General features: G+C 39.1%; 1 protein-coding gene across 6 annotated transcripts in view; it reads right to left on the bottom strand.

Annotated features, from left to right (window-relative positions):
* Nucleotides 1-27,268, bottom strand: part of HIPK3 (homeodomain interacting protein kinase 3) — a 70,355-nt gene that overhangs the window by 7,427 nt on the left and 35,660 nt on the right. For 5 of the 6 annotated variants that reach the window (XM_064426088.1, XM_064426086.1, XM_064426087.1 and 2 more), the window contains exons 3-13: nucleotides 14,111-14,234; nucleotides 10,923-11,042; nucleotides 9,173-9,259; nucleotides 8,093-8,277; nucleotides 7,160-7,319; nucleotides 6,645-6,768; nucleotides 4,244-4,365; nucleotides 3,957-4,084; nucleotides 3,644-3,805; nucleotides 2,377-2,673; nucleotides 314-454 (exon numbers count right to left, since the gene is read on the bottom strand). In XM_064426088.1, coding sequence (XP_064282158.1) covers nucleotides 314-454; nucleotides 2,377-2,673; nucleotides 3,644-3,805; nucleotides 3,957-4,084; nucleotides 4,244-4,365; nucleotides 6,645-6,768; nucleotides 7,160-7,319; nucleotides 8,093-8,277; nucleotides 9,173-9,259; nucleotides 10,923-11,042; nucleotides 14,111-14,234 — 1,650 coding nt within the window. The remainder of the gene's footprint in view (nucleotides 1-313; nucleotides 455-2,376; nucleotides 2,674-3,643; nucleotides 3,806-3,956; nucleotides 4,085-4,243; nucleotides 4,366-6,644; nucleotides 6,769-7,159; nucleotides 7,320-8,092; nucleotides 8,278-9,172; nucleotides 9,260-10,922; nucleotides 11,043-14,110; nucleotides 14,235-27,268) is intronic. The other variant, XM_064426090.1, reaches the window with a different exon arrangement.

Raw genomic sequence — 27,268 nt, 5'->3', positions numbered from 1 at the left:
CTCAGGCTTGTTTAGTCTTGCAATTCCAGAATATTTTTATTCCAAAGGAAGCTGCATGCAACATGATTATATTTTCTGTGTGAACACCATTCATTCAGTATTCTGAAAGCTTCCACTGCAGCAAGACAGATCTGTTAGGAACGAGAACAGAGCAGTCTGTGCTGTGCAACTGTAGGCCAGCAAATCAATTTTTAAACAGAACATTTACCCTCACCAGCTGGCAACACAACAAAACTTGTGCATTTTTTAGTATCAACTGGGCCTGCTGTACACTAATATCTTTCTTTTTGCTGCAAGGAGCCTGAGTTTTCACCTGTTGGATCTCTTGCAAGGAGAGGGGCTGGACTGCTCTGAGGAGCTGGTGCTGAGCGTGCTGTCGGGGCTGCTCAGGGAGCACACTCGGTCAATGTTCAGCGTGTTCTGGCAGGCTTCACACTCCAGGCTCCCTTTACACCTGCACACAAAACCACAGTCAGCAAACACACCGTGCACCACTCACCTAGGTGCAACTGTGCAATAAAAAAGGGCCCATTATTACAATAGGCCCCTTAAATGTAAACTAACATCCAATTCCTTTCTTCTTTTACATCCAAACCAGGTTTCAAACATTTACGGTGTTCTCTGAAACCTACTGAATGGATAATTTTTTTTACTGAATCAATATTAAAACAAGTAGATTAAAATGTTCTACACTACAGCAGTTCAGTGCCTTGAAACCTTCAACAAAGCTTAGATTTAAAATATGTGTTCCTCCAGCTCAGAATCATTACAAGTAAGGATGAAGTCAAACAAACATTAAACTTTTAAGCCTTGCATGCTTCTGTGATGGCTCTGTGAAAGAAAACTCCACTGGGGGGCAATATCCAGCACCTGCTTTTGCACCCAAAGGTTCATCTTTTAGAGAAGTATTTTCTACCCACAGGTATGTAATAGTATCAACTCGGGGACATTGCTAGAATGGTACCATTGTGTATATACAGCAAGAATATTGTTCTTCAACAAATAAATAGGGCATGGCATTATGAAAAAAAAAACCCTAAAGAAACTATGGTTTGAAAAGGTGTAACACACACAGATTAATGAGGTAGATTTTTGACACTGCTGCTCCCTTTCAATAACAGAGTGCCACAGAGTTAACTTCCTCCTGAAATATTATTAGAAGCACAATGTTTGTCCTTTTTTAACTCAGATTCATTTTCTGCGTGGATGCCTAGAGGCTGACCTAAAACAGAGACTAGATAAAGAATAAGGTAGGGATTTATTAAAAGGCTTTCAAGGGATACACCTTGGGCAGTACAAGAGCCTGGCCAGGGCTATAGCCAAGATGGACCCAAGATGGACCCAAGATGGACCCAAGATGGACCCAAGATGGACCCAAGATGGACCCAAGATGGACCCAAGATGGACCCAAGATGGACCCAAGATGGACCCAAGATGGACCCAAGATGGACCCAAGATGGACCCAAGATGGACCCAAGATGGACCCAAGATGGACCCAAGATGGACCCAAGATGGACCCAAGATGGACCCAAGATGGACCCAAGATGGATGACTGGTGATGAGTTTTCACACTTTTTGTAAGTTTTGGTCTATCTCCATACTGGGGGTTAATCCTCCAATTACAGCTTCAGGTTATGAAGCCTGAACCTCCCAGTTTCCTCTCCTCAATTCACTGCACTTTTACAATTTTTCGGCCTGAAGCTGCAATGGTGTCCTTGGGCTAGGAAAGGATTGTTCTGTCTAACTAGACTGTGAAGAGAACTTGCTAACACTTGATATGAAGTTCAGAGTTCTATACAACTACTTCTGTACCGCAACAGCAGTACAAAATCTGGGAAAATATGAAATCTAAACCTGAAGGTATCAGTGTTAATGATGCCTTGTGCAGGCTGACCTAGAGCAGAGGCTGGGCATAGCTACAGAATAAAGCGGGGATTCATTCCAAGGATCTCCTCCATGGATCCACCTTGGGCAGCACCAGAGCCCAGCCAGGGCTGCACCCAAGATGAACCCAAATGGCCCCAAAATGCACGAGCGCTGCCGGGGTCTCTCCCTGGGATCAGCTCTGCTCCATGTGCACATTGCAGTTCAGTGTCCAGTTCCAGCTGCAGCCCCTGCAGTCCCATCCTGCTTGTTTTTCTCTCTGCAGCCCACGGGGTTTGTGCTCCTGGGCTGAGATTGGGATCATTTGTCCTTGGTGCCCAGCTGGAGCAGGAATTGTTTTGTCTCCCTGCTCTGTGCACAGAGCTCACCATGCCCTCATGTGAAGCCCAGACCCACACCCTAAAGCAGCACAGAACGTGCAAAACAGCAAAGCTAAATCGCCGAGACGGCTGTATTTAAGCAAATCCTAACAAAACCCAGGCAGATGCTCACTCCCTCAGCGAGTGCGTCCGCGCCACGTCGTCGTCGTCGGTGTCGCTGCCGATGGTGATGACGCTGACGGCGGGGCTGGGCGAGCCGGCCAGCAGCAGGGCCTGCCGCGGGCTGCCGCGCACGCAGGCCGCAGGGGCCAGCCCCAGCGCGGCCTGGCAGCAGCCGCCCTCCTGCCCCTCCGCGTTCAGATTGTCCTGTGCTTCTATACAACTTATTCTCTTGACAGCCTTCAGGTTGAGGATCTTTGGAGAGATAAAGGCTGAGTTTTGGATATTGGTGTTTTGTAGCATGTTGCTCCTGTGGAGGAAACGCGACAATTTGGCGTTTAGTGCGTCTCTTCCTGTGCTGTTTTCAACAAAACCAAAGCAGGCAATGTAGGCTAAGTCACCAATTTAAGAAAAAAGCAGGCAATGTAGGCTAAACCACTGATTTAGAGAAAGAGCAGGAAAGGTAGGCTAAACTACCAATTTAGAAAAACACAGAACAGTAAACACAGGCAAAAATACTTGGCAAGGATGGTTTCAGATATTAACAAGAAAGGTATCAAGTATGTAATATCAAAGACATCAACATCGAATACAGTATACTGAAAATCCCACGTTCTCATAAAGGTAAAAACAAATGAAAATCCTGTTTGGGTGAAAAACAAGCAAACAAACTCCAGCAAGATTTCCTGCAAGGGTTCTCCTCGAAAACAAAAGCTGGCAGCCTCCAGACGAACCCCTCACTTAAAACTGACATTGCCCACCTAACCCACACACTTTCCCTCTTACGCAGCATCCCACACCTTTGCCACTACTTTGCATGGCACTGGGGCATATTTTCCTCGGCAAGTATTCATAGCTGAAGTATTTTTGGCTATCAGTGAAAGATGACTGCAAGGCACACAGCAACCCGGCTATACAGCCTCTCTTTATTTGCAGTTGTCTAAACCTGATATATCCTGCCTCATGTAAACTTAGGAATATCTCATCAGAGCTACCTCAGTACATTCTTATACCTACCCAAAGCCTGTAAAGACAACATTTTACCATGATGGGCACATACTAATCAAAAATAATTAAAACTAATTAGTATTGCAAGTATTGCTCCATCCAGTCTACTACCAAAGTAACTTAAAGAGAAAGGACACATTTTCCCAAAAGACTGTCTAGGAGAAATTGTGTCCAGCAAAGACGTCACTTCTACAAGTTGTTCCTTTGCCCACAAAACAACAACGACAGGTACGCTGTCTTTGAATGTTCTGACTTAGAAATATTCTACTGACCTGTTCTGGCACAGTTTGTTCCTCTTGGTAGCTGCAGGCTGAGGCCAGACAACATGTGCAATGCCCACACTAATTGGCTGAGGGGCAGACAAGGTTATCTGATGTGTTAAAAGAGGCTGTGGTATCATCGAGCCGTAGTGGGTGCCCTGGGTAATCATCTTCCTGGGGAAAAGGAAAGGCAGATTTATACTGCAGGTTGTTCTCACCAGCACCCCCAGGCTTGTTAAATCACTGAGATTTAAGCCACCGAGATTTAATACACAGGGAAAAAAAAGCAGCAGGACTTTTTTTGTGGCACAAAAGCAGGACTCACCCCCAGTCCCCAAGCCTCTGTGGGCCAGCCACAGGATCAGAGGCCAGAGATGTGGCTGGAGCTGCCACTGGTGCTACCTGCTGCCATGCAGGAACCAGGATCTGCTGCGTCTGGCTGGACCACGCCTGCTGGGAAGCACAGGAGGTTTTATGGCACAGGCAATTAATTCCCTGAAGCTACACTTGCTGCTTGGAGTTCAGCACAGACCAGGAGAGGGACTGCAACAGAACTCTGCATTTCAAAATATTCACTAATTAAATTAGAGCTTTGCTTTAAAGTAGGCCAACCTGAGAAAGGATTCCTGCTCGAATCTGTAGTGGCTGAATTGCGTGGGCTTGGGTCACCAGTGGAACTGCATTATCCACCCTCAGGGAGAAACTGGTGGGTTTGCTGTGGTTTGTAGGAATTCCTGGCAGGGAGAAAAAACACATACCCAAGCTTTAGGCAAACAGCAGTCTTGCTTATATTTTCTGAGCAAACACAGAGGACAATTTTAAAACATTTCACTGTTTTTTAAAATGTGTTTATGATCTAATTCCATAATTTAGATTTTCAAGCCAAACAAATTAACACCTAGATTTTTTTTTTGTGCCATAACTTATCTGCACAAATATTTGAGCTGTAGTTTCCAGAAAGAACTACCAATAGCTACTAGCTGGAAACAGACTACTAGAAAGAGGAATGACTTTGGCAGAAAGTTCTGCAGAGCTAAGCATTTACTCTTTATCACAAACTACATTAAAAGAATTTGAAAGGAAGCAGACAAAAGCAAGCAGAACTGAATTTCAAAGGTTCTCAGAATGGACTCCTGCACACCTCATGCTCTGTACTTCCAGCAGGCTGAAACACATTCCTCTCAACTTTTACAGCTAGCAATGCCACATGTATAATGTTCCTCTTTGCTACCATCTCTTCGGTGGGAAACAATGTAAAATCTCCTATCTACTTCATCAAATATCTGCAGCAAAACCCATAATCCTATTCCTCTCTTCATCTAAATAATGCAAACTATTGCACTGCTCACCAGAGCATAACACAAAAAAGATGCATTTCATGCCTTGTATAGATTTCATTATTGTCACAAGAAACTAACACACGTACAGCAATGCTGTAATGTTTATTACAATAACATTTTTTTAACACAATAATGCCAAACTGTAATGAAAGAGGAATTTTTTTAATAGACATTGCAACAGAACAGCCAAGCTTGCAGAAAATACTGGCTAGGAAATAGGAAAAGATATCCCTGATCTTATTTTCTAACTGCACTTCATGCCTCCTGCTTTCCTCAAAGATTAAGCATGGATGTTCACAGGTAGCTACTAAAGAATTACTACCCTGAAGTTTGTAAGTGCTTTGGCTGTTTTTTTTTTTTTTAATCTTTACAGTAGAGGATGAAATAAAGTTTTCATCTGATGTAATTCTCTCATGTCATAACACAATACTCAGTTATAACCACGCACTTCAAAGCTTTTCATTTTGAAATGTACTTGACTGATTTTTTTTCCCCACAGCCATCTAGAAGAGCAGCATCTTAACTCTGACAGAAGCAGAGAGTTTTAGCACTTCAGATACTCCACAGAGCAGCCAAGTTGGGAAACTTTGAAGCAGTGCCAGACACCATTAATATCCCTTTTCATCTGTGCCAGCAACTCTTCACCTATGTGATGAAAACAATATATCCCTCCACTTCAGCTGTAGCAGAAATTAAATTTAGAAAGTTATCATCATATTAAAAATACAGTATACAAATCACAGATAAAGTGTCTGCCTGTGCTGTTTCCTTTTCTATAAATCATTTTATTCATCTGGGAATAATGAAAACAATAGTGGTTTTTTTACTGTGGAGTATGTCATTGGGTAAAGAACATATAAATTTAAACAATTAACTGCTCAGAAGGAAATCTGTGTGAAGCAGGCTGTGAATGGTCAGACCTTTCTTGAGTTTCTGGAACCCAAGGTAGATGCAGCTGCCACAAAAAATATTGTTGATAAAGTCTGCTGTATCTGTCTTTATCTATAGAGATTAAGATTTCCTGGGTTTTAAGCTTAGGTTGAATATTTCTGGTTTGTTTCATTTCAGAGTGTATCTAGTGTGATTCCTGAACCTTTAAAATGCAGAGGGAAAACTAAGGTCATTCTTAAAAAAACTACTCCCTATAAATTCCATAACTTCAAGGCCTGATCTCAACACGAAGCTGAGCATCACCAAGACAAATAAATTACATCTTTGGAACAAAGACTATAATCAAGCTAAGTTAATAAGCAAACAATATAAACTGCATTCCCATTTCCATAAAATCCTAGTAATCTAGGATAAGACACTGATACTCACTCCATCTTTCCTGTTTTCTCTCCAATTTTATTTCAGAACAACCTCCTTAATGCTTCTCCTTTCACATCTTTTCTCCTATTTTATATCCAAGACATAAATTTATCTGTGTGTTTGTACAGTACATGAAGATGGGCTCTGGGTTGCCTAAGTAATTTTCTGCAGATGCTGATTTGCTGTTTCTTTCAGAAAGGTGCAATGAATCTGCATCTGACTCACACGCTGATTTTTAATGACATAATTAAGTCGGTTTAAATATAAACCTTAAGTGGATATAACAGAAAACTCAAATATTGCTAACAGCCAAGCAGTAACACTCATATTTTAGGAACTGTGACAATTGCAGATAAATATACCTTGAATAGCTGGAGGACATATAATCAGTGCTTGCTGGAAAACATCACTGCAACCAAACTGAGCAGTTCCTGCCTGCAGTGGAATCCCTTGGTGCAGAACTGAGTGGGCAGATGCAGTTAATGCCTAAGGGAACAGATTCAACACAGGCAAGGTCATTATAACTGTGAATCTACATCTCTCTCACACACTTGTCCCACCACTTTATACAGTAAATAACTACAACTTATAAAAATGAAGGTTTCAAATCCATTTCACAGGAAGCCGTCACACTGGGCCACTGGAGGGCACCAGAACACAGCATGTGCAACCCCAGCTTGTAACTTAATTTGAAACACATTCTAAATGATTTAAGAAAACGTTAGGAAAAAACAAGAGTAAAAGACAGAAGATTTTGCCACTTAACAGATGTAATTTTTTCAATTATTAAATTAATTAGAAAAACTACATCAACTGAACTTACAGTAAAAAAACAAAACAACACCAAACCAAGAAAAACATAAACTGTTGTTTTTACCTGACTTCTTACTGGACCAATTTTGGTAAAGCTTGCAGTCAGGTTGGCTGCACTGCCTGAGGCAACTGATCTCATAAGTGATGTTTTATTGCAATTGCTTAAGTCATACAGGTTTGATCGGCATTTGCAAATATCCATGATATGAAAGCAGGACTTCACTCTAGCAGAACCAGGAAATAAATTGCTTTAATCACCATTTCATGACGTTAAAGATAAAAAGCAACTCCCCAAAATAAGGGAAAAAAAATTAGTTCAAACTTCACATTCCCCAGTTTCACAGAATGGGACCATCCACAAGGGTAGAAAAACAGAAACACTGTTGTTACTATGGTCACAGCAAGCCTCTCTGATGCATATTTAAATTCAAGGAAAATACTGCTCTTTCCTTCTCTTTCCATCTAACACCATGTTCTAACAGCTGTGTACAAACAGGAAAGATTGGAAATTAAATAGAAGGAAAAAGCTTGCTCTTTCAGTGAAATGCTTGCAACTTTAGGAAATCCACAGTGAAATACACAACTCCAGAACTGCAAGAAAACTTTCAATATATTCCACATGAATCAATACATGAAAGGAAGTATCTAAGATGTTAACCTCAAGGGGAAATGCCTACCCTAGCCTTCAATGACTGACAGGAACTAGGGCTCTTCACACTTCCAAAAATCTCACCCAAGTTTCTGCAGTGCTGGAATTTTAACAATCATACATAAAACCAACTTAGAAATCTATTGTTCTAGCTGTTACTTTTAGAGAAAAACATAGTCATTCAAGCAGTTTCCTTGACCCAATAGATGTATCTAATACTGCAAGCATTTGAAAGAATTTTCTAAGACACTGCAAAAATGATGAAAGATTTTTTTTCTCTCTGATAGCAGAAGAAACAACACTTTTATACAAATGAATTGCAACAACAGAGATTTCTATGTTACATACTGGTTGCTATGAGGAAAATCAAGGAGGTGCTTCATGGTAACAAAAGAATGGTTCAGGGTCTCAGCTGGAGTGATTCTTAAATCAGCATCAATAAGCAACATTTTCTTCAACAGACTGACAAATTCCCTCCTATCTGCCTTCTCTGCCAACAGGTCACTTCCTTCCAAATCCATCACCATGTTCACCTGGCACAGAGCAAAATAGTCACATAGAAGATATGCATATTAGTTTAACTCTTTCTGGTACTGTTTTCTGCTATAAAATACTAATATTCAGCATTTTTATCACATGGTGATAAAATGTATCACATGTACAGTAGATTTGTCTTAACCCAAAATGGCTGGCTTGGAATTTGTGACTTTTTTTAGGCTTGCACACTACTCCCCCCTTGCAACCTCCCCACTTAAAAACTGCTGAAGGCTTTATTCCAGTCTGGGACCTGGAATTTAAGAAGTAAGATTTGGAATAAAGATCTTTTTATGGTCTAAACTCGAACTACAAAGTTGATCTTCAAAAAATAACTTCAAGCATATATTAATGCCGACCTTGCAACAAGATTTGATCCTTTTTTCAGGATGTGAAAGACAAAAACAAAAAATTGCCTTTTCTTATTGACCAGAGAGGTATAAAGCAAAAGAAAAGTGAGGAAACAGTTATGTTTTTTAAAACAAAATTTAAAAAACTACACTTAGAATTATATTGTTAAGATAACAGAATTATACTCGAAATCAAACAATAAACAAACCAGGTTCCATATGTATTCTTTGTTTATCCTTTGCCACACTGGCAAATAAGGTAGAAGGGAAAGTATACATTTTACACAAAATTCAAGGGTTCCCCCACCACAAGGACAAGTTCCACTGTTTAACAAAAGCAGTGGAAAAAGAAGATCTTGACTAAAAGCTCAAAGGGCTGGCACAGCCAGACTTTTTCCTCAGAGCAACAGAGAAGGGTGAATATGACTGAGACACAATAAATAATATTCTAAAAAGCATTTCTTTCCAAACTAGCAAAATGTTTTAAAATCACCAGTCATTCCTACACATTCCTTTTGCAGAGGAAGGAGGCTTTAATACTCACGTGCACTATATCATCCAAACTGTTGAAAATATACTTTCTGGCCTCTTTAGACTTCATACCTGTTTCTGCCTCATGTTCTTCCAATGTCTCAACAAAAAGAAAAGGAAAGCTGAGTTTAGAATCTGTCAATAAAGGTCACCTGTAACTACAAAGTGACTTTATGTTCTTATTGACCTAAATTCCAAAATTATTAGTATATCAGTTATATATTTGTATGCTCCTTTACTGGCTACCTTCATTCTCTAAATCAAAAGACAGTAACTACAATGTTTTACATCTGACTAATCACAGTACTGGATTACAACAGATAGTTTATGAATCACACAGGAAGTGCTGAAAGCCTAGCACAGAGCAGTTTAATGAAACTCCTGTCTTTTTATATATCACAGCTTTTCTATTATTGTATTTTACCAATTTTCTCAAACTCAGACCTTAAACCCCAAGCAGAAGCAATATTATATCACTGTGAAAAAAATAAACCAAAAACCAGGCAGGATCTGTTCAACTTCGTTTTCACTTTTCTTTTTTTATTATTATACTTTTATTCCTCCACAAGTGGAGGCAAATATTGTGGTGTAAATATTGTAAATATTTCAGTGTAAAACAAAAACACCCTAGAGAACGAATGGTTTGTGAGTTGGTATAGTACCTTCTGTTACAATTTTCCTTCCTCAACACAGCAGCAGTAGGCTGGTGCTGCAAGAGGCAAGGTGGGACTTCAGGGAAAGAGCTTTTAACACACAGATTACGGAAAAGCTTCCAAAATTAACTTTGACAAAAACTACAAGTAATGAGCAACTGCCCATATGAAAACTCCTAATTAACCTCTGCGAGGTGACAAAGAGCTCCTGGAGGTGGGGAGGACCAAGAACTTGCTCCAACATGGAGAAGCCAGATGTAAAGTGTCAGCTAAAGCCCCAGTGCTTGAGAAAGCAGAGGGAGGGATTAACCAGGTGTGGGTGTAATTGCAGAAATGTTACATAACCCCAGAGCTGCTGAGGATTTACCAACTTGCTGGGGGACTTATGCAACTCGTGCTGGGAGCTGGCAGCTGTTTGTTACTGCAGAGATCCCTGTCAGCCCCAACTGCTGCCCGAGCCCTCTGTAAACCCAGGGAAGTTGGGCTATGAAGCAACAAAATTTTTTAAAAATAAATTATTTGTGTGGGAAGCAAAAGCTCTGCTTATGGCCAGAATGCAATAATGTTGCTTAGAGAGAAGCAAGGTGTGCAGAACACAAAAGTACATTTTGTTTTAACTTCGTCTGCACTCACTGGATTGCAGCTTTCAGCAAACAAAGGCTGTTTTAGCAGGAGATCTAAAAGAAATGAGCTGTACACAGCCATGTTATTTCTTAATCTCCTTTTTCTCCTAGGAACTTCTGATCCTGAAGCCAGTTCTGGACAAATGTTGTCAGAGCAATGTGCACCTCAGAGGCAAATTCCTTACATGAAGTCAAAAGCAGTAATGGAGCAAAGAAGAGAACAAAACAAAACAAACACATTCATTTAGCACCTCTGGAGATACAAGGCTTAATTTGAATTCCCCACCTGGCAGCCAGGAACTGGCCACAGCACAGCCTGGCAGCTGCACCCTGGGGGACAGAAAAAATGGAAAGGATAAAGAGCAGGAGCTGGTAAAAACCACAGGAGATGCACCAGGGACATAATGGTCTTGTAGTGAATCTTGGCTTCTCTCGTTTCTCTGCTCACAGAATATTGTGCTGTTTTCTACTACATTCTACTGCTTACCTTTAATCTCCAACTAGAATATGGTGCATCCGTTTCTCTACAGAAAAATCTCGCAGTTTTCGTTCCCATGCTTAACAACTGCTCTCCTGGCAAACCTTGAGTCTGTGAAATGTAACGAATCTGAGGAAAAAACAGAACAGGGAAAAGAATTTACCTCTTGCTTTCAAAACGTGATCCCCACACAGTTAAAAACTTGTCATTTCAATTGAGAAATGACAAAATGAACCATGCTCAGAGATCCACAGCTACATCTTACAGGGGAGAAGCCTAACCCTGAGCACTTGGCAGTGCTCTCTCCATCTCCAGAGAAAGCCACACATAAACAAACCTCTCAAGTGACCTATATAAACAAGCTTTTTAGGTTGGTTCACAGCAACGAGAAGCTGGGGAGAGTGGCTGTCACTACCCCTTCAACCCACTCAAATCCTAAATGTATTTTTTACATTCTAAACAGGAAAATCTGTAGGAGTGCTTTGTTTGCTTACAGAACTTGGATGATTTTTTTTTTGGGCATGTTCTCATTACATAACTTGATAAAAATCCTTCCCATTTGCTGTTTCCAGTGTATCAGGTCTTTTACCCATCTGACACACCTGCATTTCAAGGAAACATTCCATGTGGAAAGGGAGTGCCTGTACAAGCTCCAGGCAGCAAAAGATAGTGTTGTTGTCCAAGAAAATCTGCTACTGAGTGCGATGGGAACGGACTGGCTTTATGCCTGAAAGAAACTTTGCTCTGAAATGTTCAAAATTAATTTATTTTAGATGATTTACTATGCATTTTGCATTACCTATCATAGTTGGTGATCAATGGATTACCTAGACAAGTTAAGTTTCAAGGCTCCAACAGAAATCTGTTGAAACATGATGGGTTTTAACTACTGTGCGTGCAATGTTAACTCCCTCTGCAAGGGGGGGATTGTCCCAGAGGCAGTATTGCTTTCAAAATTAAAAACCACCCTGGAATTGGAACTGTACTTGGCAAGAATTGAAAAGCAAGCTTGCTGCAGGTCGGGATGGAGAGGGTACAGATTCCAGCAGCCAGGGCTGAACTTCTGAAGGGCAGGGTCCCACACCACAGAGGGGCTGCTGGGGTGAGCCAGCCCCTGGGAAAGGAGGAGCAGCCAGGGAATAAGAGAGAAGGAAGGGAAAAATCAAAAGGAGAGAGTGGCCAAATACACCAAATCAGAAATTGAGAGATGAGAAGATAAAGTCAATGAAAGAGAGAGGACTTGAGAGCTGGGAGCACCTGAGAGAAGAAAAACTGATGGGCAGTAGAGAGAAAAAGGAACATGAGAGGCTTCTGCTGAAAAATGACAAACCCAAGTGGGGAGGAACTAAACACAATGCTGCCAACTTCTGGGGTTTAGTGTCCTCCATAATTCTCTACCTTGGAGAATCCTACACTGAACAGAAATGTTTCTAGATCATTTATAATATCCTCAGAAAACAAAGAGTCTTAAAATGTAGAGGGGAAAAGCCAGTGCATCAGTTGAAAAATTCAGCAGTTAAAAGCCTGGGCCTGTTTCTAATAAGTATTAAAGCTCAGAAGACAGGGCTGTTTTCTACTGAGAAATACAGCTGTTACTGCTTCTAACCACAAATGAATGTAAGAACTAAGAGCTCCCTTTCAAGGGCCAGTGTGCTGGCTGCCACACACAGGGGGACAGGGGGAAATGCAGCACAAAGCCTGTTTGTTTACTCAGTGACACACACCACGTAGCAGGAGGACAGGAATTCCCTCGGAAGCCATCTCCTGCTCCTGCTGTACTCATGGATACTGAGAAAAGCCCTGAATCCAATCTCTCCAAAGCAAGTTTTGCAGAGCTGCTGGAGCACAGTTACAAGCCTGGTTAAAGCAAGGCAATTCCTGATGGTGCAGAGGAGGTTGCAGCCCTTCTTCCACCACAACTTCTCCAACATGAGGATCAGGCAAGTTGCTAGATGAGGCTTCCAGCAAACTTGAATAATATGTAAGAGCTAGATAAGTTTGCTGAGTTTTTGGAAATTTTTGACAGAGCGTTATAGATTCTTTCCAAAAAACCCATGCCTTCACTTTATCCTTAAAAAGAACAGCAAATTATATGGGTTGTTAGATGTTTCCTCTTTTATTTTCTATTTTAACAGCAACAATCTGCAAAAAGGTCTTGTAAATGCATCAAAGCATCAACCCACATTTCATTCATAGCTCACTTCCTCATGTGAAACACTGCGTTTTGTGTAAATGAAGGAAACTGAAACAGAAATATTACCAACATCAACACAAAATTAATATATCCCCAGAAAATGGTTCTGACAAACAAATTTTCAGCAAAGTAGTTCTGCTCTGTCAGTGCAGGAAGCCAAAAGCCCACTCCATGAGCAGGACTTGAATAACTTAAACAGCATCCTCACAACTAAATGCTGTATCAAAGGTAAGAACTTAGCAAGAAGCCAGTGCTGCTCCTTCTGAGGTTTTCAAGAGATTGCTTCACTTGCAAAATTCAAAACCGGGAGGGCATGCTCAGGATGCTGATTATATTCCTCCCAAATTCCACATTATTTTCTAAGTGTTTAAAATAAAAACGTTCTACATTTTTCATTAGAAACGACATGGGGTTCTATTAAGTTTGCTCACTAGTGCTGATGGTGTCAGTACTGAAAACTCCAAAGCTTTAAGAGCTCCAAGCTTTACCCCTGCCTTGCTACAGTATGATTGTGACAGTTTATTCTTGTTCCTCATGAAGTACAGGCTCTCAAATCCTTGAGCTTTGTTGGATTTCCAGAAAGTATCAGAAAGTATTCAGAGCACAATTAATCCTGACATCTGAATAGACATTCCAGAGTCAACCCTGTTCATGGCAAATGAAAGAGAGATTATAATGCAGTGATGGTAGCTGCAAACTTTGGTTTCCATCAGAAACAGCAGCTTTAATAACAATATCTATTTTATAAGATGGAGGGGGGAGGACAAATGGAAACTTAATTCAAATAAAGCAGCACAACACACAGTCTGGGTCAGAATCAGGATTTATGTTTCTAGGACAATCAATAAGGCTAAATTAAAAGCACTGAACTTGAAGAAAAAAAAAAAGCAAAGACTTGAAGAAACGCTACATAATAGGGGATATTATCAGCATTTAAAACTCTGGATTTAATGATCTGAAACTCTTAGAAGTGCACATATGCTAGTGAAATTTATTCTACTACCTGGTCATATTCCAGTGCTCCTGGGTACAGTGGCCATCCAAGAAACAGCTCTGCAATCACACACCCTAACGACCACATGTCTATGGCTTCACAAAACGGCAATCCCAGTATGATCTCTGGTGCTCTGCAAATCAAACATGGTTACTGAAGTGTTTTCCTTGGGGAAGAAAGGTCATTCAACAATCCAACATGACAAACAAAAAATTAAAAAAAAAAAACAAAATCTGTTTCTTGATAATTATTTCAATAAAATCACAGCATCAGAAATTGCATTTTTATTTATCTAAGTAATCTGTGCTAATATTTTGCAGCTCTGAGATGTTTTGTTCCTACAAGTATCAGTTTGCTATGCACATGAAAATAACTGATATTCCTGGAAAACAGAATGTCCCTGATTCAGAACTTTTGCCTTTCCTCCAGGATATCTCAAATGAGTTGTCCACTCAATGTCATATGTCTGTAACTATATTCCAAACACAACAGTCTTTTATCTCAAAAAAAATAGCCAGCTAGAAGTTTTATCTGAAAATCCACTTGCACACTTCTCAATTGTACAGCACACTTAAAGCTATTTAAAATATCAATTTAATTATGTAACTGCAAATCCCTTAATGTACTCAAATCAGTTCAATGTGATCAATTTTTAAATCACTTAAATGAAAGCATTGCATTTGCTAAACAGAGCAGGTGTTATTTTTCACCTAAAACAAATGTGAATTATTTAACCAACACTATCTGAATTTATGTCTGCACTCAAGAACCAGAAAAATTGGTATTGACACAGCTGCTAAAGGGGCTTTTAACATCTCTGTTCACGTGGAATGAAACTCAAGTATTTCACAAATATCCATTTTCATTGTATTTGTCCATTTAAAACCTTCCCTCCCAGCTCATTCAAGCTATTAAAAGGAAAAAGAATGAATTTGTATTTGCATTCTAATATGGAAAGACGCCTGGAGATGTAAGATAGTATTTAAAGCATCACACTATGAAGGGATCTACTTTTAAAGCAGACAATCTGTTGTTTGCTTAGCATGTCACAGAACAGCAGGAAGGTGGTTAAAACCAAGAGGGTAATTCCCAGTGCAGCTGGGCAGAACAGGAGCATCCAACTGACCAGGAAATGTGGGATTTCTCACCTGGGGAAAAGCTCACAAATCTTATGCTTCAGCACATCCTGACATCGACATTCCCCACACAAAACAGACTCTGATCATAGTAAATACCTATGTATCTCATTCTCCTCTGACATTTCCCTTTATCAAAATATTCTTTAAATCACTGACATGTGCTGGATTGGGAACAAATTCCTATTTTTATGCTACAGTGGGACAGAGAAGCTGTCTTGCATCTGTAGAGCAGAACAAGAGCTGAAGCATCTCCATTCCTTTTCACAAGGGGTAGCTGGTAGAAGCTGTACATAGACATATTTCAGGTTCCAAGGATGCATGTTCACCACCAGGGAAATGACTCCCAATGACTCCCAAGCCATTTGGGCTTCTGCCACAGGGAAAATCCAACACTTTTCAGATGAGAAAATCTATAGGACAGGATATTCTGTTAAATAATTATGTACTTTCCATTCATGCTAGCACTTCAGTTCTCCCTATCCTTGCCACACACCATTTTGGATGTGATTATATGAAGGCTAAACCTTGTCACGCTGGCAGTGAAACTGGAGAGGCTCAGTTTTCCACTGCCTCCAAAGATCTGACTACAATAAACTTCTGGGGATCAAACATATGTATTTTTGCAGTGCAGGACCCTGACACTGCAGTAAGTCTTAGCTAGTTTCGTTATCCAAGAAATCAATTCAACATCTCTGGATGCCACAAGACAGAAATAGCAGCGAGAAGCGTCTGCCTTTCCCCGCTGGCTGGGTGCCAGTCTGCCTATGGTTGTTACAGATCTCTGTTAAAATACACTTCCTTTTGTTGTATTATGTTACAGCCCTGAATAGTTAATGAATGTACACACAGCCTATGGATACAGGGGCTTTGACAAATGCTTCTGCTAAAATAAGCTCTGTAAAACCTCTTAGGTTTACTCAATGGTTAATATGTGCACCGTGCAAAAATAGCCGCAGTCCGTCGGTCTGTCTGTCCCTGTGGAGAGACAGGATCCCAAAGGAGAGAAGGATGTGGGGAGATACAATGCCAAAAAAAAAAAAAAAAAAAAAAGAGAGAGAGAGGATGCTGGCTGTGTTTCAAAATACGGCAATCTGGCAGTTTTTCCACAAAGAAAAGCACTAATAAGTGAGTCAAAGGAAAAGGGAGGTATTTCAGGAGAGGTGAAGTGCCTCTCACTTGCCAACACCAGACCTGCCATCCAGAAAGAAGAGGAAATAAACGTGCTCTTCAGCACAGCTACCTGCACCATTCCACAGTACAGGGAACAAAAAACATTTTCAGGCCAGCCTGAAGAGAGGAAGATGAAGAGCTGCTGCTCTGTCAGGGCCAATGTCACCTACCACACTAATCCTTAAATGGAGCAACTTCCTCACAGCAAATTAAGTTGCAGGAGAACTGTAACTGAGCTTGATTATGTTTGGAGTGGTCTTAACCAGCTCAAATATTTTTGTTCAACAAAAGTTTGTTAACGTCATGCTTAAGAACACCTGCTTCTGTTTCTCCTTCTTTTAAAGTTCCTGTTAAAAATCTGCATGGAGAGCTGAAGAAAAAAGTGTTAAAGTGGAAAGAATTATTCTTCAATTTTTGTTTTTAAGATGACCCACAGCTGTTTTCCCCTATAAGGAATATTTCACCATGCACCTCAAAAGGAATATATTCCCTTTCCTAACTACAAGCACAGACATGAGAGTGGCAGGAACTGCAGATGTCCCAACAGTCCCTTTAACATCAGATTACTCAAAAAACAATGTAATTTAGTATTTCTCTCTCTCAAAACAGCACCACACACACACACCCCTGCTTGGTTTTTACTGCAGATCACAGATGTTCAGTGCACCAGAAGACACCAGTCTACATCTCAGCAAACAGCACCTGTTATCCCATACCAAGATATAACAAGGAGAACACCCAAATTTTCTAAACTTCTTAAAGACACTGAATCTTACCTAAATGTACTTAAATTAAAAGCAAGATTTTAAGAGAGAAAGCACCTATTTCTCTCTTATCAGTGTTAATTAAACATTCATTAAAAACATTATTATAAAATAGCACAGCTTAGACTTTACAATTAGAAAGATCTAAAAAGATGCAAGACAAATGAATACCTGTTTCAGCTGCTTGTTTGGATAGTCACATCCATTAATTACATCACAGACCATAAATACATATACTATATGTATGTACTAGATGTGTACATATACTATATATATATAGTATATATAGTGTGTGTATATATAAACACTATAACTTTCTGTAAGCTTACGAGAGAAGAAATCACACAATTTGTTCCATTAACTCGTTCAAAGACCAGAATATTTCATAAAATAGTTTAGCTTCAGCATTTTAGCCAGCTTGGAATAAAGAAACAAAATGAACAAATTTGAAGAAAAATGAGATAGTTCCTTGATGGAATATTTTAAAAAAACCAACCAAACAAACAAAAAAAAAACCACCAACGACAACAAACCCCAAGCAAAAACTTGCTAAAAAAAAAATCAAAACTGCAGCATAGTAACAGAAAATTTCTTCCTTACCACTGGAGGAACAAAGAATGAAAAGCAAGAATTACCCATACTACAAAAATAAGTCATAAAAAATCTGTAAGAAGTCAAACCATTTCAGATGGTCATCACCTAGAAATGGTTGGTTAGAAATCCAATTTAGAACAGAAGTTATGTGAAAAAGCTAAAACCCAACAGTCGTTGTACAAAGTAACAACTGAAGAACAGCACAAGACAATAAGAACAGCAGCTCCCCAGAACTGCACTTTCATGAAAAATTCAGTTGAAAGCAGGAATAATTTCTCAAGTATGTTCCCACTGAAGGTGCAATAACAGTCACTCTGCACATACCCCTCAGAGATGAAGGAAGTGAGACTAAAGATTGAGCAATTTTTATTTCTATTTCCTTGGCAGCGTGGGAGGGTCAACGTATCAACTGTTGATCACAGCACTGGTTTATTTACCCGCTGCTCTCCAGAGTGGGGAGTTTAGAAACAGCCTTCCTCCCCTCAAACTTTACTACCTCTATTTACCACTGTGCTGACAATGCCTAATAATTATCTACTCTGGACACAACACAATGGCACCATGATAAGAAATACTCATGGCAAGGAAGCAATCAGAAGGATGGGATGTTTATAATTTTTCTTTTTATTAATGACCTATTGAAAGCCCTGGTACGGACCACTCATGTAAATGAATCCAATTTGCAAGAGTTGAAGCCAAACCAGGTTAGCAGCCTGAGTAAAACCAGTCTTTGCCCCTGCTGCCTTCACGAGCACAATGCAAGCACATCCCTCCTGAAAGGAATAACCACACATGGGCTGTGAGATGCACAATTCTTCTCCTAAAGAAAGGAGGCCTAGGAGAAGGAGCAGATGCAGTAAGTTAATGAGAAATGGCAATGGGCATCCCGATGAGTTTTCTCATCTACAATTCGCTCTCTTCAACTGCCAGTCTCTACCATGTACATGAAGGAATGCAAACCTTTCTTCAAGATCTGCAAAACACAGGGAAGACTCTTGGCTGGAGGGAGCAAAATCAAGGTGGCAGCACCCAGAAAAAACTCCCAGGCAAGTACAGCTCAGTAATCTGAAGGATGAAATGGGAAGGAACCATGGAATGACAAAACCTGGAAATTATGAAGGATATAAAGATCAGTTGGCTCTATAGTGGATTCATGACGGTCTTCAGAAGGAATTTCAAATATGCAATTACATCAACACAATAACAGGAAGTAGAGCATACAGGGTGTACAGTAAACCATTGTGAAAATTAAGGTACCATGTTCATTAATTAATTACCCAGAAGAAATTATGTTATAAATTAACCAACTCTTCAATGAAAACTCTAGTCAACTTTACAGATTACTTAAGAAAAATATTTTACAACTGGGAGCAAAAATAACCAGGATATCAGTATTTACTTTTAAAGGACAAAGACATATAAAAATATTATGCCTTATATAAAACTAGTGATATTCCCTCACCTTGAATAGTGTGTGTTCACTTTTGAATTCTGTGTTCAGTTTTGGTCACCCCCATCTGAAAAAGGATACATCAAATAGAAAAGACGCAGAAAAGAACAACACAAATTAAAGACTTGAAGAGATCTGGGTACAAGAAGAAACCCTGGTTAGAACTATAAAACTTCAGGGAAGAATGAATGACCAGTAACATTACTCAAATGATATAATAAATAAGGGAAGAGAAGCTACAGGTGTTTCTAATGTCCTGCCTCACACTAGAAGACCAAGGAATCCCCCACCCACTTTGAGATAAAGGCTGATATAAACATAAAAGTGGATTTTTAAAGCCAGAATTGCAATTACTCCTGGAATCACAGGTCACTGTTGAGATAAAAAATATTAGGAGTATTTAAGAATGGACAGACAGCAAAATATCCACAAGTAAGGGTTGAATCCATGTAGAACAAGAACAGCCATCAACTGTGCAGAGCTGTAAGAAAATTCCATCAGAAGACACTGAAGTGCAACCTTGTGCTACAGTAAATTTTCTGCAGCAACAAAAGACCAGATACATGTATATTCTCAGATCAGCAGTCTGTGTATCTCATTTCCTACATATCAAAATCACTGTTCTTGCACAAATATACGAGTTATCCAAGCAAATCCCTTGACACCAACTACAATCTGGTGTACAACCTTCTAGTCACTACAATCTTCCTCATGTTACTTGTAATGTCATTTTATTAAAATAAGGATTATATCAAAATTTATAGGTGTCTTTAAAATAGTTGTGTTACACATTAAAAAAAAACCACCCAACTGCACTTCCTATGAACACTTTTACAGTTGAATTTATTGTCCCTTCCTTTTAAGTGCACTGAGAGGTCAGAGGCAGATTAGCAGTGTCATTTGCTAACATATATTTCATCTTAGAAATGTAAGTATGGTACACCATGCCAGACAACAAACCTTCCTCCCCATTCCTTGGAAGGAACAGTGCTGCAAATCAATAATCAAAAACTGAATTATAGATTCACATTCACACTCCTGGCTTTTGTAGTTTTCTATAACTCTTCCAAGATTAGGCATTGGGAAATACCTAAGTAGCAGACTCTGAGATGGGGAGGTATTTTTTTAAACTCTAAGAATGTAAGAGGACTTGGAAATCAAAAATGTAAGTGCTCAGACATGGACTCAGGAAACATTGGCTAAGCTGGATAAGCATATCTTTGTCTTTGAGGTAGCAGGAAAGATTCAATTCCACCACTCTCCACAATTCAAGGCATGTACCTTAAAATACAGTGAGAATAATTATGTCCAAGCTGATATGGGAAGTTACCCCCTCATTCCTAGTCTCATTCCTCCTCTGAAGGAGTTTGCTGCATGGGAAGTGGTAGTGAAGACAGAGGGAAATCAGTCTCTCTATCTCCTGTAAAATCTTATGGCCACACGATGAATTTTTCTACAGAAATGACAAAACCTCACTTTTGCCTAATAAAACATTTTCATAGGACTGTGCATGCTCAACAGCCATGCTCAACAGCTAGAAAAGACCTCATTCCCCTCAGAGCCTCCCAGTGACATGTATATGTGTATATATATATATATATATATATATATATAAAATACAAGACTGACATGCAGCTGCCAGTTTAAGTTTGAACCCTGATCTGCCCTAGAGAAGGATTTAAAAATCGTATATAGAAAGCAGCCCATGTATGTGCCTACTTGAAAAAAGAAGTAATGGCTGCAAAAAAATTCTTTAGAACTTACTTTCTTTAGCTCATAACTGAACAGGGAAAAGAAAATTCACCAAGAAATTAAATGAGACAAAAAATTAAATCCCGGATAATTTCCTCAAATAATAAAAAAATCACAAATTATCCTAGATCTTTTTCCTGATATTGAGAAACAATTTTGATTTGAAAGAGCAAGCACAAATTTTTAGCTAATATACTTTCTCTAACCACTTACCAAAAATACTGAAGATAATAATTTAGCTATTCCTCTTTGATTTATTCAGATGAGAATAATAAAACAAGTGATTTCAGCAGACTCTTTTCTAGTTACCCACTATCTCTCCTGAAAGGAGGAGTTGATTTTATTAAAACCAGATGTTTATGCCTTTTCATGATTTTGATTTTCCTTGAAAAGACTTACCGAGTGATTTATTTATATGCTTGATAGGTTAAGCAGTTTTTGAATTACATGAAAATTAAGCAAAGTAGATACTGATGCAGCAAAAGAATGAACAAAATGGTGTAGATATAAACTCTTCAGATGCTTTATTGATAAATAATGCTATTTAATACATTTACATTTTTGGATAGCAAAGTGCCAATATTTTAAGTGTCAAATGAGGTTACTTACCAATAACTGAATTTGGACAATACCCTTTGTGTGCCTGTAGGATTTACTCCTAACTGTGGGACCACCCTGCAGTGCTTTATCCTCCCCTGGTCGAAGGCTGCAAGAGATGGTCACACAGACATTGCCTCTGCCCAGAAAAGGAGAACATCCAAAATCTCATACAGAGCTTTCGTACAAAACAAAGCCCAGAGATGAGCTGCTGAATTGTCCAGATTATTTCTGAAGAAAACCAGACTTGAAATGATCATGTTTGGAACAGTGACTGCCCTCACGGCAAGCACAAGTGGCTGTGGGGCTGCTGGCACCACGAGCTGACCTCCACCCAAGGAGAGGATCAAACACACATTTCCAGCTCTGCAGGAGGACAAGAGAAGAGCACAGCGTGGGATGCTTCAAGGCCTCACAGCTCAGACATGTCAGAACTTAATTCCCTCCCTGCTTTACTTTGCTATTGTTGATTCTGTGGGAATGACAGGGCCTACATGTGTCACCGTCATATTTTCTGGAAAAATCCGTTCGCCAGGATTTCTCTCCTGGGAAGCCGAGAAGCCTCAGAGAAAAAGGAACACAATATTATCTCATTCGCTTCTCCTGTGTTTTGCTGCTTTGGAATGTGGTTTGGATGTTGTTTACCAACAGGTGATTGTTTCATTGGTTTCTGCTGTGAATTGTTTTGAGTTAATGACAAATCACGGTCAAACTCTGGAAGGAATCATGAGTTTTTCATTAGTATCTTTTAGCCTTCTGTTTGTATCCTTTCTCTATTCTTTTGTACAGTTTCATATAGTTTAGTACTCTTTCGTATAATATAGACAATAAAATAATAAATTAGCCTTCTGAGAACATGGAGTCAGATTCATCATTCCTTCCAAGGCCGGGGCACCCCGCGAATACAAGACACAGAGCCCAAACACATCAGCTGAAGGAACAGGTAGAGAGTTTCTACAAAAGAGCAAAAAGCCCAGCATTATTTGCTTTTAGCATCCTTGTCAAGAATGCCAAGGCCTTGTAAATCAGTTTTCTGCAAAGGTTCTTTGCGTTCTAGCCCTTGATGACAACAGTCCTAAAACTGGGCTCAGGGTACAAAGGTATGGTGGTGCTAAAGAAGCAAGCAGACAGATCCTGCTGCAAAAAAACCCAGCAGTGGAAAAAAGAATTATTTTCTAATATGACTGACTAGCATGAGGGTCTATGTTACTGGCATAGTTCATGTAAAAAAAAAAAAAAAGAGAACACAAGGATGTTGCTATCACGTCAAGAAATCAAGTGCATCATAACATATTACTTTATTTTAAGCAGCTATTTAAAAAAACAAAAAGAAAAAACAAAACACACACAAAAAAAAATCCACACACAAAAATATCCCCAATACCAAAGATAAGTCTAACCTGAAAAACATAAAGGAAAATTTCTTCAATTCTTCAGCAAAGCTTGAAACAGAGTTTGCTTTCCAACACAGGGCAACAAGCTTGGCCCAAGAGCTCAATAAGCCATGAAACCACTGAATTATATTTCAAATAATTTTCCAGCATAAAGCTGTTGCACAGCAATTCTGCACTGGAGATGAACACACCCCACAAATACTGCAGAGAGTAAGAAAATCCGTCCACATCTTTGTCCATTTTGAAAAGGATTTTTTTTATGGGATACGTACCCATCTGGGTGATGCAAAATCATGTTCTGGTGAAATTTTGCAACTCAGACTGATAAATTTTGACTTCAAATTACATTGTTTAAGTTATAGAAAGCTCACCAAAAATTAACAGAAAAAGAAGTTTAAAAAAATTGTAATCTTAGAAAAAAATCTCTATTTTCATTACAGATAACTTATGTAGTGACACTAGATTATAAAAACATTGTCAAATCAAGATTCATCACTGACAACATGACATCAGGATAAACAGAAATGGTAGGCTTGTTAAAGCTGTTTAATTTTGAAAGACAAACAAGCAACAGACCTGTAGGAGAATCTAGTATTTTTAAGAAATTATCTATTAACAGCAACGTAATCACTTAGAATTCAAATATTCAAAGCACATACAATTTAAACAGCAGTGTCTTGTAAAATGTCATGTATTGATGCCACAGCTTCATATTGGAGGTTCATGTCCTGTTCACTACATAAATGGAACACCAGAATTCATTTCACTTTGGATACTCCCCTATATAAAATATTATCTAGACACTTAGTACCTACGCCAGCTGCAAAATGAAACACAAAAAATTAGAAAGACTAGTAAGAAAAAAGAAAGTTATTACAGAAAACCTACAGACCAACAACTGGGACAAGATGAATTAACACACATGAAATTAAATCTGCTTTCTCAAGGTTACATTAGTAGAGACCTTTTGCTGAATAAAAATATTTTTAAATATTTCTAGTTACTAAATGTTCTGTTGGATTAATACCCATACATGTCTGACTCAATGTCCTGTGGGAATCTGTAACTTCCACAGAACACTGCAGAAAAACACACCCAACACACACAAACACTTAGCAACCTTAATTTTAATTTGAATTCTGCTGCAGTTATTTATGCTCTGGCAAGTGGACTGAGTGGCTGACTTGGCGAGTTTTTCCCATACAAATTTCTATGATTAGACCCGTGGTGTAAATATGACACCACCAGAACAAGTCTCATCCTCACCCATGGCTTAGCAATCCCACTGACACATCCATGGGGAAACACAGCAGCACCTCAGCTTTGGGGCACGACAGAAAACCACCTGGTAATGTTCTGACAGAGCTAAGAAATTACTTTAGAAGATCCATTTTTTATTATTTTTTATTATTTTTTTCTTCCCCCTCCCTGATGAATTTAACCTATGGAGTGCTAATAGGAAAACTACACAAGTCTATTTTGGTAGCTAGACTGTTAAGACCTCAGCCTTCCAGCCCATCCCATTACACCCCAGCCTGCTGAAAGAATTCCGATGCAATGGTGCCTCCAAATGTTTCACCCCAGCCTTGAACCCCAATAAAACCCTCTTTAATTGTTCTCCTAAATGCTTTTTCTCTCTGCTTTTTTTCCTATTTTTCCTTCCCTATTATTCCATTTTGGTTTATTTGTCCTTTCCCGTTGAAAGGAGAGCCTGTCTATTCTTAGAAGAGTTTTGGATCTTAAAATAAACTGCTTAACTATGTATCTATTACACTCAGAATTGATGTCACATCAGACCTGCCAATGTGCTACGACAGGAATGCGACCACAGCAAAGAGCCCCAGCATTTCTGCAAGCCCTGCTTTGCAAAGGTCTTCGAAGTAAATTTACATTCAAAAATGCATCTAAAACATTGAGTAGGGATTGTTGCCATTTCTTCTTCTCACTACATAAATGTGATATTTTTAAAGCAGTTCTTGCCTGATATCTAATACTAAACCCCAGACCCCCAACTACCACACTAGAGGAAGAAATCAGGGCAACCAGATTATACTGAGAATTCTTTTTAATCATGCTGAATGTTAAAATGTTGCTGTGAGCAAATGGAAGTTAAAAACAAGTAGTGCAGTTTAAAGAAAAAAAAAATATATAAAATTGAGATCTAGATAATAAATGGATAATAATGGGAGCCTTTTATCTGAGTGAACCCTTTGAGTCTGGTCCAGGACACTAATAATTGCAAGTAGCTCATTAGTTATGGCTAAAAACTTCATTCTGTTCCCAATATAGCCAGACACTCATGTTAGGAAAAGGCACACTTGTTGACAATAATAACAGAAGCAACAAGGATCAAATAGACAAGGCACTTTCCCCTCATTTACACAAGAGCTACTGCTCAAACTGGGCTGAAACACACAGACTGCTCAGTGCCCTGAGCTGGGGCTGAAGAACTTTTTGTCTCCAAGAGGAAAATGAAAGGGAAGTTATCTTCACTGCCTGCTCTTCTCAGAGTGCAGAGAGAGAATTATACAGAATTTCACAAGGCCCCCACACAGTTCTTCTGGATATTATTTCTGGATAAGTGTGAGGGGCAATCAAAATTTCCTGGACTTCAAAAAATAACAGCAATAGTTATTTCAAGAACACGACTGTCTTTCATTTGAACTATTAGACATGCATTAATATAATATCAATATGTCAAATATCTCAAATATGTCCTCAACAGAGAACAGAAATACACACTACATAAAGCCCATAATCCATCTAAGTACCATACTAGGCCAGGGAGATATTCTGGGTTCAGCTTTCAAATGACTTGTACCAAAATATAAAAACAAGACAACACCAACTAAAGATTTATTCAAAGCATCAACAACTAACAAAAATTGCAAAAATAAAATAATTGTGAAGTTGGATTATTTTGCATGTGATGGCCAAACCCTGAACACTGCCCTAAAGGCTATGGGATTATGAGACACTGCACAGTATTTATCAGGAACTCCTGTTCTTTGAAAAGATGAAAACTGAAGTCCAGTTGACAAATCTCTACTAAAAAGGTATCTGTGATTTCCTTTTATCTGTAGAAGTCCACATTGGTTTGTTTCCAGCATATATGAATTTTCCATGGGGGAAAAACAAATCCTCAAATCAAAGTGATACTTTTTCTTAGTGCCAGGAACTATATTTAGGTTATGTTCTCACACCACAAATTGACAGGACAAACTTTCAAAGGCCAACCCTGCATTATGTCACTGCTTTTTAGTAAGCTCCTAGCACTGGTCTTACTATGTCTTTGCTAACAGAGTTAATATTTCTTTTTGAATTCAGCTCATTTCATTTTCTGGCAGTTTTGCTTTGTGCTTTTCACTTTTAGGAAGAAGTCAAGCTACAAAAATAAGTGTAACCTGCATATGCTAAAATGGGGGGGAAGTCTTATTGAAAGAACAAAACAGCTCCCAAAAGCAGCCACCCCCAGCAATGCCCTACTTGGCTGCCTACACACACACACCTCAGTTGATGGGGGGAACCTTGGTGGTTTTCTTCTAGGTGCTATAGTTACATTCATCATATAGAATATATTCTCAAAGTGCTACAGTTCTTTTGGGTGCCTGACACTGACCAAAGTTTATAGGTGAAATCAGACAGGATCACTATCAGCAGCACAGTTGGACTTCATTTTCCCCATTAGCAGTTTTCCTGAATGTCTTCCTCACAAAATGGCAGTTTTAAGATTAACATCAGTGAACAGCATTGACTATACAAGAATAAGAAGTTATGTTATCCACAAATAGGGTAGCATAAATCACCACAAGCAGGCCAATATACTAAATGAATCCTTGGCAGTAATCCCACAGCCAAGACAGGCTTACAAATTTGTTTACAATTACCCAGGAAGAGGTGCTGTCAACCAGCCTTGTCATGGCTCTGTAAACAACATATACGTTAATGATGCTGCTGGGAAAGGAGCAGCAAAATTATCCATTATCAGACAATTGCTGAGATGCTGGAATACTTGAAGCCTTCCACAGAAATAGTCTCTTGAGAATAAATAGCTGGAAACAAGAACAGTATCAGATCTACATCAAAATCAAAACAGAAGAGAATTAGAGGCTGGTAACATAACCTTATGAGGAAGAATCCATTAGAGCATAATGATAAATGCAGGTATTTTCATTAGTCATTTCAAAACTAGACAAATTCTTTATTCTTATTATTATTTTCTGTCTCTGACGCTGAAAATGGCCTTAGGGCAAATCAGCTTGTACTATGATTTAAGGTTACAGATTTTTACAAACATAAACAGAAAT

This window comes from Passer domesticus, chromosome 6 (genome assembly GCF_036417665.1).
Source record: "Passer domesticus isolate bPasDom1 chromosome 6, bPasDom1.hap1, whole genome shotgun sequence".
Classification (NCBI taxonomy): domain Eukaryota; kingdom Metazoa; phylum Chordata; class Aves; order Passeriformes; family Passeridae; genus Passer; species Passer domesticus.
Note: the sequence above shows the minus strand (reverse complement) of the source record. Positions and strands in the feature narration are given on the sequence as shown.